Genomic DNA, 18,213 nt, shown 5'->3' on the forward strand with positions numbered 1-18,213 from the left:
AGAATGTTTAGGACTTGGTTTTAGATGAATTACAAGAGTTTCAAGGATTAGGAACCACTTATCTGATTTAAAATTTTGTTAGAATTGAAAAATCCAACACCTTGCTTCCTTCAATGGCCGAAGAAATTCCTCCTTTGCACACTGTTAACATTTTGGGAGTAGCTTTACTTGAAGCCCTAGAACCCTTGTTCTGATAGCATGTTAAATTATAGGGTTTCATGCTTAAAACAACTAGGGTTTATGGGAAGAAGAAAGAGAAAGAAAGGAGTTTAGGAGAGATACCACTCACTCACTTAATTACAATTAATGCCATTCATATTACTTCAACAAGAGCAATCACCTGAACCTATTGATACCCATCAAGGATTTACCATGAATCAAATCTATAGATGCTTTCTAGAAAAGGTTTCACACAAGATAATGGTTGCAAATAAGGGGAAGAAGAAAAACTATGGTGAGTACTTACGGGGGCATTGTTAAAGACTTGATATTTGAAAGGTTGGTGAGGGATAGAGAAAGGCTCCTAGGCTTCTTTACTACTTGGACGAGCTTCTTCTTTGCCCATGCTAATATCGTCATTGCTCTGTATGCTTCATTTTCGTATGATAATCTATCTTCTTTATATGGTAAAACCGGAAGGACTCTGAATATGATGACTTATCTAAGAGTGATGAGTGTCTCATCTTCTGTGTTGGTGGTGAGGTCGAAGAAGAAAGGAGAGAACAAAGGGAAAAGAAGTGGGAGAAGCACCTTGCTTGAAGATGAGACCGTCTGAATAGAGGCCCTCATTCTCTTTTCATCATTTTCAACATTTCTTTTTTACTGCAATCAAGTGCGAAGGTAAAATCCAAAAGTTTCTCTCTAATTACCATTGAAATTAACTTTTTTTACAAGGAAATGAGAAAAGAAACCTATTAGGAGGCTTGCAAGTTTTGAGCCTTGGATGGGCAATTTGCTCAGATTAAACAGCTAAGACTTCCTAATCTAGTGATCCTATGACGAGTAGATGACTGGATGATAAAAAAAATATAGGAACAAAGAAGAGTAGAGCCAAAGAAAAACCTGTTAGCTAGAATGTCATGTTGGGAGAAGCAGTGGAGGAAGAGAAGAGGCGTGGGACAACTAAAGATTAGGTCTAAGCCCAACGTTTTTTCAAGTTTTCTAGTCTATCTTGCTTGGAAAACCTTAGTGGAAAAAACATATGATTTTCCATGTAAGAATTTTTATATAGATATTCATTTCTTGGAAAACTTGGGTACTAATGGTCCTAGAATGATTTTCCAGTTTTTCCTGGAAAAGACACTAACAAGGCCTAAATAATTCCTTAATAAATATTAATAAGATTTAAATTTTAAATTTCTTAAATTATAATCCGAAAATAAGTATCTTTTTGGCACTAACGAAGGATTTAGGCCTTGCCTAGTTGCCACAGTACAGCATGCGCACGTCGGCCCTTAAGACCTTTATCCGGTTGATAGGGGGGTTGCTCAGTTATTCGACAAGGATTTAGGGCTTGTCACTGTAGCAGACGTGCACGTCGTCCCTCGACCTATTTAAGTTTGATAGAGGGACCGTGCAGTCTTTCGACTGTTCACTGAAAGCTCTCTCGAATCTCAATCATTCTGCCAGTCTTCCTTCTATCAGAATCAGAAAAAGCAACATGGCGAACCGTATGTGCACATGTCTTTCTTTTCTAAAATCTGACAAACCGTTTTTTATTGATCCTTCAATCTAAGCTGGTTTCCAGAACTTGTTTTGACGTATTTTTTGCGAACTTGTTCTTACGGTTTCAGCAATGGTGCGCTCGTTCCTCCAAGTTGCGGCGTCCGAGGAGGCCGCTTCACCTCTGAGAGTCGTACAGATTGAAGGACTGGTGAGTCTTTTCTCTCTCTTTCTCCCTACGTTAACAGTCTTTTTCACTAGTTTCACAGTACTTTCTTGACATAGGTTGCACTACCTGTGAATTCACCTATTTTTTGAGGTTCACTATGACGGTGAAGCCATTTTTATTTTACTTAGCTCGGATATCTATTTTTTTCTGAGTTACTACTCTTCTCTGTAAAATTTTTTCTCTTTACCGAGCTGAAGTACTGGAGATTAATGCAAAACATGTGAATGACTAGATTTGTTACAGTGTATTATCTATCTATTTTTGCTAGTTAGCACAATTATCTTTTGAAAGAAATACATGAAGCTACGTTTATTCTCACTTTAATGGTGTGAATTGTCGTCCAAAAAATTTAATGTGATGACAGGTAAACTGGAAAATTGGAATTACTGGTTTACTATTTCTATCCCATATTGGTCATAGGTTGTATCAGGCTTAGTTTGTGAACACTCTATAAGATTATAATCATACTAAATTTGAAAGCTAAAATATTTGACAGCTAAAATTCTTTCTTAACAGAGGAAAGAGCTGATTAACTGATTAAATTTAGTCTATGGTTGTTTCTGAAGTAAGTGGTGATTTGGGGATACTAGTTGGTGAATTAGCCTTGCTAGGGATCTTAATTTTTGAGATATAAAAGTATTGTCTGTATATTTAAAATTTTCACTTAGTTAAGAACTTTTATTTGCAAGTAGGAATGCATTTGTCATTATTAAAAAATCACATTCATTTTACTTTTAAATTACAGTTTTTACCCCTTTCTTAACTGCTGGATAAATTTGAATCATTCTTTTCCTAGGGTAACTTCTATAAACCCTAACCTCTTATGAAATAACCCAAACTTGTGTTGTTTTGGGTATTATGAGAACCCTGTATATATTGTTTTGCATTTGTAGGGGATTTAGATAAAATTCTGTATCATAATTGTGTAAATTTAGTGCTTCTTATTGATTTATTGTTTGGCATTGTTGTGCAATGTTGTTTTAATGGCCACGGGTGTGGTCAACTTTAAAAAAATAGGCCAGGCTATTGCCTTAAAGGTTTCCTTCATAATTTAACTGAAGTGGCCAAGTTATATGTACTTTGCTCTTTTTAGTTTTTGGAAAATTTTATATCAGTTGTCTTCTGATGGCTTATTGGCTAAAAACTGATCCTTCAACCACCACGGTTTCTGTAAAAAAAGGAGCTTCTACTTGAGTTTCAAGATCTTTTAGTGGTAATGTAAGGAAATTGCATGTACAGGTTATTCTGAAGATCATTAAGCATTGTAAGGAGTTTTCGCAAGCTTTGGTAACTGGTCAACTTCTTGGGTTGGATGTTGGTAGTGTTCTTGAAGTTACCAACTGCTTTCCTTTTCCGGTATGTGATTTGAAGCTTCAGTGCATGATTTTATGTTGCTTGAGAGATTTTGCAATAGGTTCATGTTGTTCCTGTTGTTCATGTTACAGATTCGTGAGGAAGATGAAGAGATTGAGGCTGATGGGGCTAATTATCAGCTTGAAATGATGAGATGCTTGAGAGAGGTTAACGTGGACAATAACACTGTTGGCTGGTATATGTACTTTTTTTTAAAAAGTCCTGTCATGATTAGATTCTTTACTCATGATTAGATTTCCATACATTTGTGGGGTTACATTGTGTGTTTTGATGATGGCATAATTTACAAGGTACATGGAAAATATGTTTTGTTTCACACATATACTTTGTTTAGATTGGTGGCACGTGTATATTTCAGGTTTCTGTCAATTACTTCGCATAAAATAGTAAAACAAGAAGAAATTATTACTATCCTTCAGTTGTGTTATGTTTTTATATGTGTTTTTTGTTAAGTTGGACTTGCAGCTAAGTTTCAAACTAGACATATTTGCTTGGAAGGTTTAATGGAAGTTTATCCAATGTTTGTAAGCCTTTATTTTCATAATTGGAGTACTCTTTATCTGATTTTTTCTTCTGAGACCTTTTTCAGGTACCAGTCAACTATTCTGGGATCTTTTCAGACAGTTGAACTGATTGAAACTTTCATGAACTATCAGGTTTGCTGGCATATTGATATTTGATTCCTACAGCTTTATTTGGTGTTATGAAGCTTATAAGTTAATAGTGGTTTACGTGAAGTGTTATTATTTTATGTAACTTCTTGTTTATGTGCTTGAGAGCAACCTTTGAGCTGGATGCTGCAAGCACTAGAAAATGAAATGGTTTGTAGCGGGAGGCTACAATGATACCTGATAATTGTAGCAGGGTACTTCTGAATGAGATGTCTTCAATCCCAAGTCTCATGGGTGACGGGGGTACTTCAGACTGCGATAAATAGTCAAAAAGTAAATAAAGAACCAAATAACTTAAATTAGATGTAGTCTGAAGTACCCTGTCACCCATGAGACTCGGGATTGAAGAGATTTCATTTAGAAATTAGAAATCTTAGTTTACACTGTTCTCCTGTGGTCATTGAGCTGAAGGCTCGGTGTGTTGCTACTTATTAATCTAGTTCATGAGAGACAAATTGAGTTCCCATGTTAGTTAACTTTAACTTGAAGAAGACAACTGTGTACATAGTAGCTACAAGAAAAAAAAATCATTGTGGAAGCGTTTATTCCAACTGTGTACCCACTATTGGAAGCTGTGTTTTGTATGTACATGTAACTTTGATGGAACTTTTTTGACGTTCACACTTTTCTCAGTTCTTATTTGAATGTTTGAAATAAAATTGACATTAATAAGATTTATGTTTAATAAAGAGAAAAAGCATAAGAGCTTTGATCCAGATTTATCATGTTGGAGTACCAAGCTTTTTCTATTATGTGAATCATTTCCTTTTCTTTGGATGCAGAATATCTCATCTGAGACCATTTAAAGGATGGGATTTTTTTGAATTCTGTATTGGCTTTTGATTATTGCAGGAGAATATCAGACGGTGTGTTTGCATTATATATGATCCATCAAAGTCTAATCAAGGAGTTTTAGCTCTCAAGGCCTTGAAGTTATCAGATTCTTTCATGGAATTTTATCGAACTACCAATTTTACTGGCGAGAAGTATGATGTCCATTGTTTTTTTTAGTCTTTTTTGTAACATAAATCATGACTATTGCAAGTTATCTTCAGTTTCATGTGCGTAAACTTTTTGTTCCTCTAGATTGCGGGAAAAAAAATTGGCTTGGGTTGACATATTTGAGGAAATACCTGTAAGTTTTCTATGATTTTCATGTGAACTATTTTTATAATTAGTTTGGTCTAAGTTGTACTAACAAGGGCAAGTATTGGCTTCTTATGTTATTTTTTTTTTCTTGACACAGATCAAGGTCTCTAATTCAGCACTGATCAGTGCATTTATGACTGAACTGGAAGCAGAAACACCTGTTGCTCAGGTTCTATGTCTCATTTGTCATTCAAAAGGTGTCTTTGGGTGTGTTTGCATGTACCTTTCATGAGAAATAAAAGTTTTACCTAATTTTGTTACAGGAAAGTAATTATTTTTGATCAATTTTCTTGAGTTTGACTACAGATGAACCAGATGGAAAATTGATTTATGGCAGCTATGCTGAAAATAAGAATCAAGCAAAATATTTGTTAATAGTCTAAGTTAGATGTTCACAATGCATCAACACATTTCCATGCCTAGGCGGGAGAACTGAAGTGCATGTCCAATTTTTAGATGGTTCATTTGTTTATTTATTTATTTCTGAATATCAGCTCAAGAGAAGTTAAGAAAATATTTTTTACATCTCTCCTTATTTTGGAGTAATGGGCATCAAAATTAATCTATGTTCACACAATAAAAATAATTGAAAGACAAATGTTTGGTCAAAATTTCTTGTTCCTCATATTTTCTTAGTATTTATTGCATGCAAGAATACATCTTTAGTTTCCAAGATTTTTCTAAAATTGAGTTATTGGTTTGACCCGTATATTCTTCTGCAGTGTGATTATGATCGTCTGCAGTTATCAACTGACCCATTCATGGAGAGAAATGTTGAATTTTTGACAGAATGCATGGATGATCTCTCATTTGAGCAGCAGAAGGTTTCAATTTTCTTTCTTGTTTATTCTTCTGTTTTGTGGCTTTCATGCTGACTAATGTTCTCCGTATTGCAGTTCCAGTATTACTACCGAAACCTCTCACGCCAGCAAGCCCAGCAACAAGCTTGGCTTCAAAAACGGAGGTATGAGTGAACATACATCATGAACTACGTGGTCCTCTCTGTTTGGGTAGAGATCCTGGCGTGGTTGTTGTTGATTTTCAAACTTTCTGCTTTTTCTTCCTGAATAAAAATCTGGTATAGAGCTTGATTTTGATTGCCAGATTCTATGAAATTCTGAATCGTGAAAAAAGAGGCATTTTCTTGACCAGGGAAGATTGAGGGAAATTATTTCGAGTTTTGGTGAAGCATATATCTTCCTGATTGTAGAATATTTGGACCATTTTGTGGTTCTGCAGTTTTGTTCAAGTATATTATGAGTAATTGGCACTACTAAAAAAAAGGAATATTATAACTATGTGGCTGTTGGTTTTAACTCGGACATAGTAAGCTTTTTCCTAAAAACTCATTTAGTGTTTTTGTACATTCATTTATCTACTTGACTAGTAAAAGGATTTTTAGGGACGAATAAGAACCGATAACATGACTTCTGCATGCAGCTATTTTAGATCTATAATTTGGAAATGATTTTGAAAATTCTATTTGATGTTTTTTTTTTTTTTTTTGCTAATTATGGTGTAATTACTTGCTGGCAACATCTTTGTATAGGGCTGAGAACATGGCAAGGAAAGCGGCTGGTGAAGAACCACTGCTTGAGGAGGATCCATCCAACCCTATCTTCAAGCCCATTCCAGAACCATCACGACTAGATAGCTTTCTCATTACTAATCAGATTGCCAACTACTGTAACCAAATTAATGGGTACGTTGGATTGATTGCTTGCTTGATGAAATAGATTGCATTTGTCTTTCAGTTAATCTATCTAATTGAGAATGGCAGATACGTATCTATAGAAATAGGCAGATTGCTTATCTGAGCTTCATCTTACATTTCTGCTCATTTCTATAGTACACGTTTCTGCCCTAAATTTCAGTTGTTTGGATCAAATTCCTGTCTGGTTAGAATATTTAGTGTTAATATTTATTTTAGAATTTTTTTCTTTTCTTTTTTGATCTTGAATTCTCAATCTAGAAATTGTTGGAAAAGAGTAAGAGAAAGGAAAATCGGTCCATTAACTGCTATTTGGTGTGGCCATGTGAAAGTGGTGTCCGTAGATTGGCTGCATTTTCATATCCTGTAGGCCGATCTATTTAACTTAAACCTAATGCTTGGATTCAGTGGCTAGTTGTGTCAATAGAGTTGATCTGATGGTGGCAGATCCACATTCACTTCTTGCATTGCCTTTGCTAACCTGTCACCAAATTAAGTTTGTCTTTAGAGTCAAAGAGAACTTGTTTTACAATGTCTTCAGTTGCTGTTTATACTTTATAATTCACATTGAATTCTACCTGGTTTATATGGTACTGGGAAAAATAGTAAAGAAAACAAAATAGCGCTTTCCATCGATTTCTTTGTGCTTTCAGTGCATTAGAAACTATGATGTAAAAATATAATGCTTTTTGATATTGTGTTGGACGTAGGAAAAGTGATCATTTACATTAAGTTTTGATATCTGCAATGCATCTCTTGAGATGCTGTTCTAAATGGAATTTTGATGTGGTTGGTGCTTCTAATTACTTCGGTTTCAACTATTGCAGTGTTGGTGCTCAGAGCTTCAGCAGATTGTATCTAATGAAGGCTGTCAATGGGAAATGACTTCATGTGAGTGATTGTTGTCATTTTAGAGTAGCATAAAATTTACAGATTTCTAGGGTAACACTTTTTTTTTTTTTTTTTTTTTTTTTTTTTTAAGGGATAAGCAGTAATTTATTGAAATGATTGTTAGTCTGGATAAGTGTCGTAGTGTATCATTTTTGCTCTTTTATTTGCATCTAATACAAATTTGCTATGATCAAAACCAGTGTTTGGCAAAATTTTGACGGACTGCTGAGTTGAACTAGTAATAACTTCATGATACCTAAATTATCTAAAAGAACACTGCCCTTTTGAGTGGACGAGGTGGACATTGCCCTTGCATGGGTGATTTGTCCCTCTTTGCCTCTTGTGTCACCTTTAAATGAACACGATCTTCCTTTGTAGTGAAGGGTTTTGTATAGCTCTTAATAATGCATCTTCTTGTCCTTGTTTTTGTATGTTCATATTTCTTTGTTGTTTTTCAAATTCCACTAAGTAGTTTTATTAGCTAGAATTTATATAAAAAATACTATGGCTCTCTTTTAAGCCATGTGTATGCTTAAATACATGATTACAACAATCTCCTATGAAATTTGGCTAGATTCTAGTTCTAGTAAGCTCTTCTATCTGGAACTAAAGATCCTAGATAAACCTATATATAGAAATATGAAAATACAAAAGAAGAAAAACTTACACCTTTTGTATTTGGTTGAGAGACAACCTTCTCCTTTGGAATCTTCAAGTCTCCATTTGAAACACAATTTGAAATGTATTTGAAGTTTGTACGAATGAAATGCGAGTGATTTGAGAGGCAAGAACTTTGCAAGGTGGATCGCTCTTTTTCTCTCAAAAAGGACTTTGGAAGGAAATTCAAGTAATGAATGCTTTGATCAAGGTAGGTTTTCCAATAAATGATCAGTAACCTCTCAAAGACATGTTTGGTGGGGATATTTATAGCTTTCCGAAACCAAACTACCAATTATTTGGCTGTTTACAAAAAGTTTATAGTATAATGATCAATCAATGTAAGTGTATGATTGATCAATTATGTAACAACTATATTTTTGTCAGACATTTAGTTGATTAGTCAATGCATTGATCGATCAAATGTTTGTTTGTCAAATCTAAAAACTTAAGTTGAATGATCAGTCCACCTAGATTGATCGATCAAGCATTGATCCTACCCGCATGTCAGACAATATGGCCCTCATTGGTATACTTCTTTATGATTGACCAATCCCAAATGTATGATCGATCATGTTTTATGATTTTTTAATGTTTGGAAAAGACTGATCTATCAGTCCATAGGGATTGATCACTCATGATTTATAGCACATTTTGGCCAAGTTCTGTCTGATCGACCAAGCCCTCTTGATTGATTGATCATGCTTTATATTTTTAGTCAGTGCATATTCTGGATGATTGATCATGCCAAAGCCAGGTTTCTAGTCTAGGCTTTAAAGCATGATGAAAAATTGTCGTAAGTGATTCTAACATGTTTAAAAGTTGAGTATGCATCGATGAAACATGTTATGAATACAAAATGTCTTATAGCTCCAAAGATTTCACTTATACCTCAATTTTGAAGATTTGGGGTTGCTCTCTTACATATATAGAGCTCTTGAGATTTTCTAGACAACTTAGACTTAATTTTTTCACTTGTAGGTGCTTCTTCAAGATGTTTTGACACATTTTTGGAGCTCAAGGTCTTGAGATACATACACCCATTCTTTTACATAGACCTTAAAAAACCTCTAAAAGAATAAATGTACAATTTTTAGTTCGATTAAGTTTTGTAATCATCCAAATATGGATGAGAGTCAACTCTCCATCAACATTAAGAAGGCACATTAATGTCTTCGGAAGTAGGTTTACATGAGAAAAGACAGAAGAGAGAAAAAAAGAAGAGTTTTTGGAGGAGAAGGAAACTAAGGTGGAGAAGACAAGTTGGAAAACTCTCGTCCTCCCCTCTTTTTTTTTTGCTTTTTTTGGGCAAAGCAATGCTTTTTCTAGTAAACTCATGCACTACTTTTTCAAGGCAAATCATTGTGTTTATATGAATCGTTGTTTTTTTAGAGACAATTGCTTTAACATAACTATATTAGAAAGACTTCTTGTTATGGCCATTGTTAATTATGATAAGCAATAAAGGCATCAACACACAAAGACATGCACAAGAGGATATATTATTCCAAGCTATACCTCAAAGGTACATGAGCTGTACCTCCATCAAGCATTGCAAATAATGAAGAAGATGGAGGATGAAACTTTGAATGACTATGTCACATAATCCAATGGAATATGTGATGCTCTAGATCCCGTAAGTCCTATTTTAGAAGAGGACAAATTATTTTGGCTTCTTTATGGCTTAGTGACCCATATGAATCCTTGGTCACAACAATGCTTACTTGATCTCCATTTCCAACTTATGAAGAAATTCTAACAGTACAACAGAGTCATGGTCTTCAGATAAGTCAAACACTTGGAAATTCATTCTTAGCTATGATGTTGAACAAATTTTTTGCCAACAAGTCATCAAAGGGAAAGAGCAACAATCGATTTTTCAATTGAAATACAGGTAAGTCCCCAAAACATAGCAACTTCATCCCATTCGGAAATTACACTTCCGGGTAATTCAACAATAAGAAGCAATGATCATCCACTACATCATCAAATGGGATTCATTGTCAAATTTGTCACCAACCCAATCATGCTGTTGATACATGTTGGCATTGGTTCAATCAAAATTATCAAGATGAAAATATTCCAAGTGCTTTAGTAGATCTCACCATCTCCACACCAAAAGAAGACTCACAGTGGTTCCTTGATACTGGTGCTACAACACATATAACTATTGGAAGATATGAAGTAATTAGTGTATCATTGATGTAATCAGTTTACGTTTCTTGTCTCTTCTTCACTCTTACTAGGGTGAAGGGTATAATTGTAATATTATATTTTTATCATTTATAAATAGAGCTTAAGGGGGAGGGTTTGGACTAAAGTCCATAACCCCATCCTTCCTCCCTTTTCTTCTCCAATGTGTCCGTCTTTTCTTTACTGCAGATGTGATCCTTGGAGTCCTGAAAATCAACATGGTATCAGAGCGTTGATTTTTAGGGCTCGTAGCTACGAGTTTTTAGAATTCCAATATTGCCATCTGCTCGAATTATTACTGCTGCCATTCCAAGTTGCTCTACCCATATTGTGGGTTCTTTAATCTTTTTTATCAGTTTAGACGCTGCTGTAAGGGAAGCAGTAAGTGATGTTTTTTTTCTTTCGAATCTATGAGTTCTGAAATCTTGTTACTGTAATGATTACTACTGCTGCTGCCGCTGCTAAGTATACTGAGAATATTTTTCTGGAGTCCTACGGTGTTGAAGATCAGGTAGTTGACTCCCTTCCAGTGCTGCCCATGCTTTGAGACCGACTCAGGCATGATTTTTTGCAGCTGTCTTCTGAGCCAATTACCAGCTCTATTTTTGGGACGTTGCTGCTTTCAGAAGATCATAATTGCATTGCTGTCCCTTCCATCCCGAGCGAAAGTTTTGTTGTCATTCTGCATTGCTTCTCTATCTCTGTGAGCATTCAGGAAGGCAAACCAGAGGATTGTTTGGGAAGTTGTTGATAGTGAATTTTCTTTCTTCTTATTGCCGTATCTGGATGATAATCTTGCTGGTTGATACTAGTTATTATTGATGATTGATACTGGTAATCTTGTTTCTTGCCATAACTGGACAATAGCTCGACTTATTTTTGTTGTCAATTCTGGTATCTTCCTGGCTGTCATGCTCTGTTAATCAACCATTAACAACGGAAGTCTTGTCGTAACTGGCTTCTATTATCGGCATCTTCACTTAGAAGTTATTCTCGACAGAGTTACTCTGGCATCGTCATTTAACATTCTAATTGCAAGCTTGGATTATCCTCTTTCCAACTCATCAATATCGTCCAATTTATTTTTGGCTATCCTCAGAAGATTCTCACTGCTGTTTTTCAGAAGTGTCTGGCTTGTCTCTTCGTTGGTATTGGATCAGATTGATCTTCTTGGAGCTTCGCTGCTTCGTTGCTGTTTCTGGAAGACGAAGTCTCTGCTCGATGATTGGTGGGTTATCGCTTTCTCTAGAAATAGGAGGGAAGCGGAGAGAGAGAGATGAAGGGGATCGTCTTACGGGAAAAATTACATCCCGTCTAGTTATTACTGCTGTTCTGCTCGGTTGTGAGTCATATTGATACCGTTGACTCTGGTTAACTAGGTCCGAGTCAACTCGCACTCGACTCGGTCTTGACCCAGAATTTCTGACTTAATCTCGAGCCACACATACTAGTCTAGTAATGGTATTTTGCTGTTGGCTCTGCTTTGCCTTACTCAAATTGATTCATTATCCAACGAGTACTGATCTGGTTGACTTGGTACCTGATCGGCTTAACTTGGACTCAAGTCAGCTTGACTTGACCGACTTGCTCTTTGCCTCTGTTATATTGTTCTGACACTGACTAGGCATTACTCGGGCTCAGTCACTCTTGACTTGAATCCTTGACTTCGGCTTGATTATTATCTTGGATTATTGGCAGCTTATTACATGGCTTCAGTTTATTACTTGGTGCACTGCTTCCTTGTTAGGAATTAGACGCCTTAATTCCAAACTGATGAGAGCTATAATAATAATCGCGAAAGAAAGGAAAAATAAGCACGAGAACAAACAACAAGATTTATATAGGTTTACCGTTAAGTTGTGGAGCATAATTAACACCTTACCCTTTGGCGCGGATCGACCTCTGTGGTAAGGTCGCCATGGGGGTTGGAAGGGAGGCGGAGCCCCTCGGGCGGGTCCACGATATATTGACTGCTATGTCATTAATGGTACTTTGGGGATTTTACACAGGTAATCCAGTTGCCCCAATTTTCTCTTTATATATGGGGGTGCTGTTGTTAGGGTTTTATCACCTTAACAAGAAGCATCATCCGAGGAGCATTAGTTGCGGCTGAGAGAGGTTAGAGATAAACAACACATGTAAGTGTGTACGATCTCTCTTATAAACTATTTTATCTTCACAGTGGATTACTATAGCGGCGGAAGACAAGATGTAGTCTCACCTTGAGGCGATTTGTATAAATCTTGTCGTGTTTGATTTCGTGCTTGCTTTTCTTTCATCCCCAATTATTATTATTGCGCTCACTAGGTTGGAATTAGGACGCTTAATTCCAAACAAGTGGTATTAAAGTTTTGGTTCGTGATTGAGAGCAATGACTAACACAGAAGGATCGACAATAGGAATCAACAAGTTCGATGGTATAAATTTTGCGTTATGGAGGATGCAAATCGAAAATTATCTATATAGTAAAATGCTGCACACACCACTTCTGGATATGAAACCAGAAAGTATGAAAGATGATGAGTGGAATCTCTTTGATAGACAGGTGTTGGGAGTAGTTTGGTTAACACTGTCGAAGAATGTTGCTCACAACGTGGCATTAGAGAAAACCACAATGAGGATGATGAAGATTCTGTCGGACATGTACGAGAAGCCTTCCGCAAATAATAAGGTACATTTCATGAAAAATCTTTTCAATTTAAAGATGGTAGAAAATACATCAGTGGCAACGCATTTGAATGAGTTTAGCACGATTGTCAATCAATTGAGCTTCGTTCAGATTAAATTTGATGAAGAGGTTCGTGCTTTAATTCTTTTGGCGTCTCCACCAAATTGTTGGGAGCCTATGAGGGCTGCGGTCAACAACTCTGTAGGCAACAAGAAGTAGATCTTTAATGATGTTCGGGATACCATCCTTGTTGAGGAGATTCATAGAAAGGATTCCGGAGAATCGTCGACATCTAATTCTGCCCTAAATGTTGATACTAGGGGCATGAACTTCGAGAGGAATTCCAACAAGGGAAATAGTAGAGGGAAGTCAAGGAATGGTAAAAGCAAGTCCAAATTCGGAAGGAATGTGGTATGCTGGAATTGTGGCAAGTCTGCTCACATAAAGAAAAACTACAGAGTACAGAAGTAGGACGAAAAAAAAAACGATGTTGCAAATGCGGTGATTGAAGAAGTACAAAATGCTTTAGTCTTGTCGGTTGACAACCCTATTGACTATTGGATGTTAGATTCAGGAGCTTCTTTTCACACCACTGCACACTACGAGATCATGGAGAACTATGTTGCTGGAGATCATGCGAAGGTGCATCTTGCTGATGGAGAACCTTTGGATATTGTCGGTATTGGTAATGTTAGTTTGAGGATGTCAAATGGGCCAGTGTGAAAAATTCACAAGGTGAGACATGTACCAAAATTGATACGTAATCTGATCTCATTAGGGCAACTTGATGATGAAGATCATAATGTGACTTTTAATGGTGTTGCCTGGAAAGTCACTAAGGGAATCATGGTTGTTGCATGGGGAGTTAAAATTGGAACTCTTTATATCACTTCTAGTTGGAGAGACACGGTTGCAGTTGCTGATGCTGTTACTGATTCTGACTTGTGGTATTATAAGCTATGTCACATGAGTGAGAAGGGAATAAAAACGCTTTAGTCCAAAGGGAAGCTACCAGGGTTGAAAACTGTAAATAACAATTTGTGTGAAGGCTGTATTTTCAGCAAGCAGAAAAGGGTTAATTTTTCTAAGACTGGAAAGGAGAAAAAGACAACAAAATTGGAGTTGGTTCACACAGATGTGTGGGGGCCTTTAACTGTTACTTCCCTTAGTGGTTTTTACTACTATGTTACATTTATTGAGGATATAAGCAGAAAGGTAAGAGTTTATTCCTGAAAAAGAAATCTGATGTCTTTGATACATGCAAGAGATGGAGAACAATGGGTGAGAATGAGACAAATTTGAAGGTGAAGTGCTTGCAGTCATATAATGGGGGAGAATATATAGATGATGATTTCAAGCGGTATTGTGTTGATAATAGAATCAAGATGAAGAAACCATTCCTTGAAAACCTCAACAAATGGGTGTAGCTGAGAGGATGAACATGACTTTGAACGAGCGTGTTAGGAGCATGAGATTACATGCGGGATTGCCAATGATGTTTTGGTCTAAGGCTATTAGCACTGCTGCCTATTTGATCAACAGAGGTCCCTTAGCACCATTGGATTGTAAAATACCAGAAGAGGTCTAGAGCGGCAAAGAGGTGAACCTTTCTTTCTTGAAAGTTTTTGGTTGTATTTCTTATATTCATATTGATTCTGATGTTAGAAATAAACTTGATACTAAATCTAAAATATGTTTCTTTATTGGCTATGGTGGTACCGAGTTTGGTCATCGCTTATAGGATGACCAAAGTCATAAGGTTATCAGGAGCCAGGACATGATCTTCAATGAAGGTGCCATGTATAAAGATAGGTTAAAAACATAGTCTGAGAGCACAAGTGATGAAGCCAAGAAGTCTGAAGTAATTCAGTTGAGAGCTCTTCTAGTTATTGAGATGGAGAATATTGCTCAGGAAGACCAAGAAAACATACCCCTAGAATAAATTAAGACTTTCTTGTGACTGAACTCAGGAGATATGTCAGAACTAGTAGACCACCACAAAGGTACTCCCCTACATTGAATTATATTATGTTGACTGATAAAGGTGAATCAAAGACTTATGAGGAAGTCGTGCAAGTTGATGAATCAACCAAGTGGGAATTGGCCACGCGGGATGAGACAGATTCACTGTTATCCAATTAGACATGGTAGTTGATCGAGTTACCAAAAAGGAAGAAGGCCTTGCAGAACAAATGGGTGTACCGATTACAAGACGAACATGATGGCAGTATGCAGTACAAGGCAAGATTAGTGGTAAAGGGCTTTCAACTAAAAAAAGGGCATTGACTACATTGAGATTTTTCCTCCTGTAGTGAAATTGACTACTATTAGAATAATGTTTGGACTAGTGGCAAATGAAGACTTGCACTTAGAGCAGTTGGATGTAAAGATAACCTTTCTTCATGGTGATTTGGAGGAAGAAATTTACGTGATGCAACCATGGGGTTTCAAAGCGCAAGGAAAGGAGAAAATGGTGTGTAAACTTCAAAAGAGTTTGTATGGTCTTAAACAAGCTCCAAGACAATGGTATAATAAGTTTGACACCTTTATGAGTAGTAATGGTTTCTTGAGGTGCCAGACGGATCATTGTTGTTATGTGAAGAAGCTTGATGACTCCTACATCATCTTATTGCTATATGTTGATGACATGTTGATAGCAGGTGCTTGCAAACAGGAAATAAATAAGTTGAAAAGGGAGTTGTCCAAGAAGTTTGCAATGAAAGATTTGGGTGCTACAAAACAAATCCTTGGGATGAAGATTACTAGGGATATTGATGTCTTGAAACTTTCATAAGAAGAATATGTGAAGAAGGTGTTGAGCAGATTCAACATGAATGAAACAAAACCAGTGAGTACTCCTTTGGCTAATCACGGTAGGCCATCTAAGGAGCAGTCACCTTCTACAAAGCAGGAGCGAGTTAACATGGGCCAATGTGCCTTATGCTTCTACTATTGGTAGTCTCATGTATGCCATGGTGTGCACTAGACCAGACATAGCTTATACGGTGGGAGTTGTGAGCAGATATATGAGTAATCCAAGTAAACAACATTGGGAGGCAGTGAAGTGGATTCTCGGGTATTTGAGGGGTAGTGCGGACTCAACCTTATGTTTCAGAAAGTCAGACATGGGATTACAAGGTCATGTAGATTATGGCATGGCTCTAGACATTGATGACAGGAAGAGTACCACTGGATATGTATACACATTGGGTGGTACAATAGTTAGCTGGGTCTCTAAGTTACAGAAGATATTTGTTTTTTCCACTACTGAGGCAGAATATGTCACCATGATCGAAGCCAGCAAAGAGATGGTATGGTTGTTGTCTTTCTTGGAAGAATTAAGTCTCAAGCATGGGAAGAATGTGTTGTATTATGATGGTCAAAGTGCTATGCATTTAACAAAGAACTTTGTTTATCATGCCAGGATAAAGCACATACAAGTACGTTACCATTTCATTAGACCGGCTCTTGAGCATGGAGTATTAGCATTTGAGAAGATTCAAGGCAGTCAGAATCTGGCCGATATGTTGACAAAGACTGTTACGATTGAAAAACTGAAGTTGTGTGCAACTTCAGTTGGATTTCTCTCTGAGGGTTGAGAAGTTGTTGTCGTTGTAGAGGAGATATTGATGATGAATTAGTCTCCAAGTTTGAGATTATTAAGTTGTGGAGCCTAATTAACATCTTACACTTTGTTGCGGGTCCACGATATATTGAATGTTGTTTCAATAAGGGTAGTTTTTGGATTTCACACTTGTAATCTGGTTGCCCTAATTTTCTCTTTATATTTAGGGGTGCCGTTGTTCGGGTTTTATCACCCAGAGTAAGATCATCGGTTACAATTGAGAGAGGTTAGAGAAAAACCACCTGTAAGTGTGTGCAATTTCTCTTGTAAATTATTTCATCTTCATAGTGGATTATTGCAGAAGTGGAAGATAAGACTTAGTCTCACCTTGATACAAACCTGTATAAATCTTGTTGTTTGTTCTCGTGTTTGCTTTTTCTTTCTTTTGTGTTTATTATTATTGTTCTCATTAGTTTGGAATTAAGACATCTAATTCCTAACATGAGTAACTAGTAGTTTTGTGATTTATCGACAAACTCAACAATCCATCCCTAGTGATCCATGGCAGCAACATGTAATTAAAACTTGCAAAATCATTGAACTAATTCCAATGTATTCTACACACAAATAGATTTTTCAATAACAAACTTTGGATCAAAATAATTCTTTTTGGTACACCTAGCCACTAGTCAAGATTCTCACATTCTAAAGGTTTTCTCTTTCTCACTGGAATTAAACAAGCCAAATGTAAAATGCATAAGATATATAGGTTAAGCCATATTACATGGCATGGTGACCTCCAACCACAAAATTGTACTGTCTGCATAGGTGGCATAGGCTTAGACTTAAAAATGGATGCTGCTGAAAGACAAGTGTTTTTGCATGATACGCAATTAGCTCTAATTCAGTCTCTCATTAAAAAGCTAAGATGTAGGGGTCATGACAAGCAAAATATATTAGAGAAAATTCTTGGGCAAGGGTCTTAATACATACATCATTCGAGAAAAGAAGGCAGCCAACCACATTCTAATGCAAAAGCTTCCATGCATAAAACTTGTGAAAGGAGAACTCATGCATGCCTAAAGTCTCTACTTGTATTTCCCAGGCTCTTCGCTTGATCCTTTGCATCATCTCGTTGCTATCTTCCCTCTCAAGAATATTCTTTCTTTCTAAAAATTGAGTTTTCTAGTATAGTGTGTGTCAAAACGTAGACGAAATGATCACTCTTCTCCAACCATAGCTAATTATATACATAAGTGAAATTGATATCTATTCCAAATAGATATGTAGTACATGTGCAACATCACATATACACCACAGTTATAGCTAGAAACATATTTTGAGCTTATTCAATAACATTAGTATTGTCATACTAGCATAAATATTTACTAGTTTTTTTGCTTAGGCTTTTCTTTGGGTAACTTAAGAGGTACTCTAATGCAC

General features: G+C 36.4%; 1 protein-coding gene across 1 annotated transcript; it reads left to right on the forward strand.

The window, feature by feature from the left end:
- Window positions 1-1,515: 1,515 nt before the first annotated feature.
- Window positions 1,516-7,912, forward strand: LOC137963530 (eukaryotic translation initiation factor 3 subunit H-like). The gene is made up of 12 exons (XM_068810644.1): window positions 1,516-1,670; window positions 1,794-1,873; window positions 3,131-3,247; window positions 3,337-3,440; window positions 3,855-3,921; window positions 4,789-4,922; window positions 5,023-5,071; window positions 5,183-5,254; window positions 5,808-5,909; window positions 5,982-6,049; window positions 6,635-6,787; window positions 7,624-7,912. The coding sequence occupies exons 1-12, from the start codon at window positions 1,661-1,663 to the stop codon at window positions 7,679-7,681; spliced, it is 1,014 nt and encodes a 337-aa protein (XP_068666745.1). The 5' UTR covers window positions 1,516-1,660; the 3' UTR covers window positions 7,682-7,912.
- The last annotated feature ends 10,301 nt before the right edge of the window (window positions 7,913-18,213 follow it).

Source organism: Aristolochia californica, unplaced genomic scaffold (assembly GCF_029961685.1).
Source record: "Aristolochia californica isolate CCGP_79_NKW_82.1479 unplaced genomic scaffold, dmAriCali1.0.hap1 SCAF_4, whole genome shotgun sequence".
Lineage (NCBI taxonomy): Eukaryota > Viridiplantae > Streptophyta > Magnoliopsida > Piperales > Aristolochiaceae > Aristolochia > Aristolochia californica.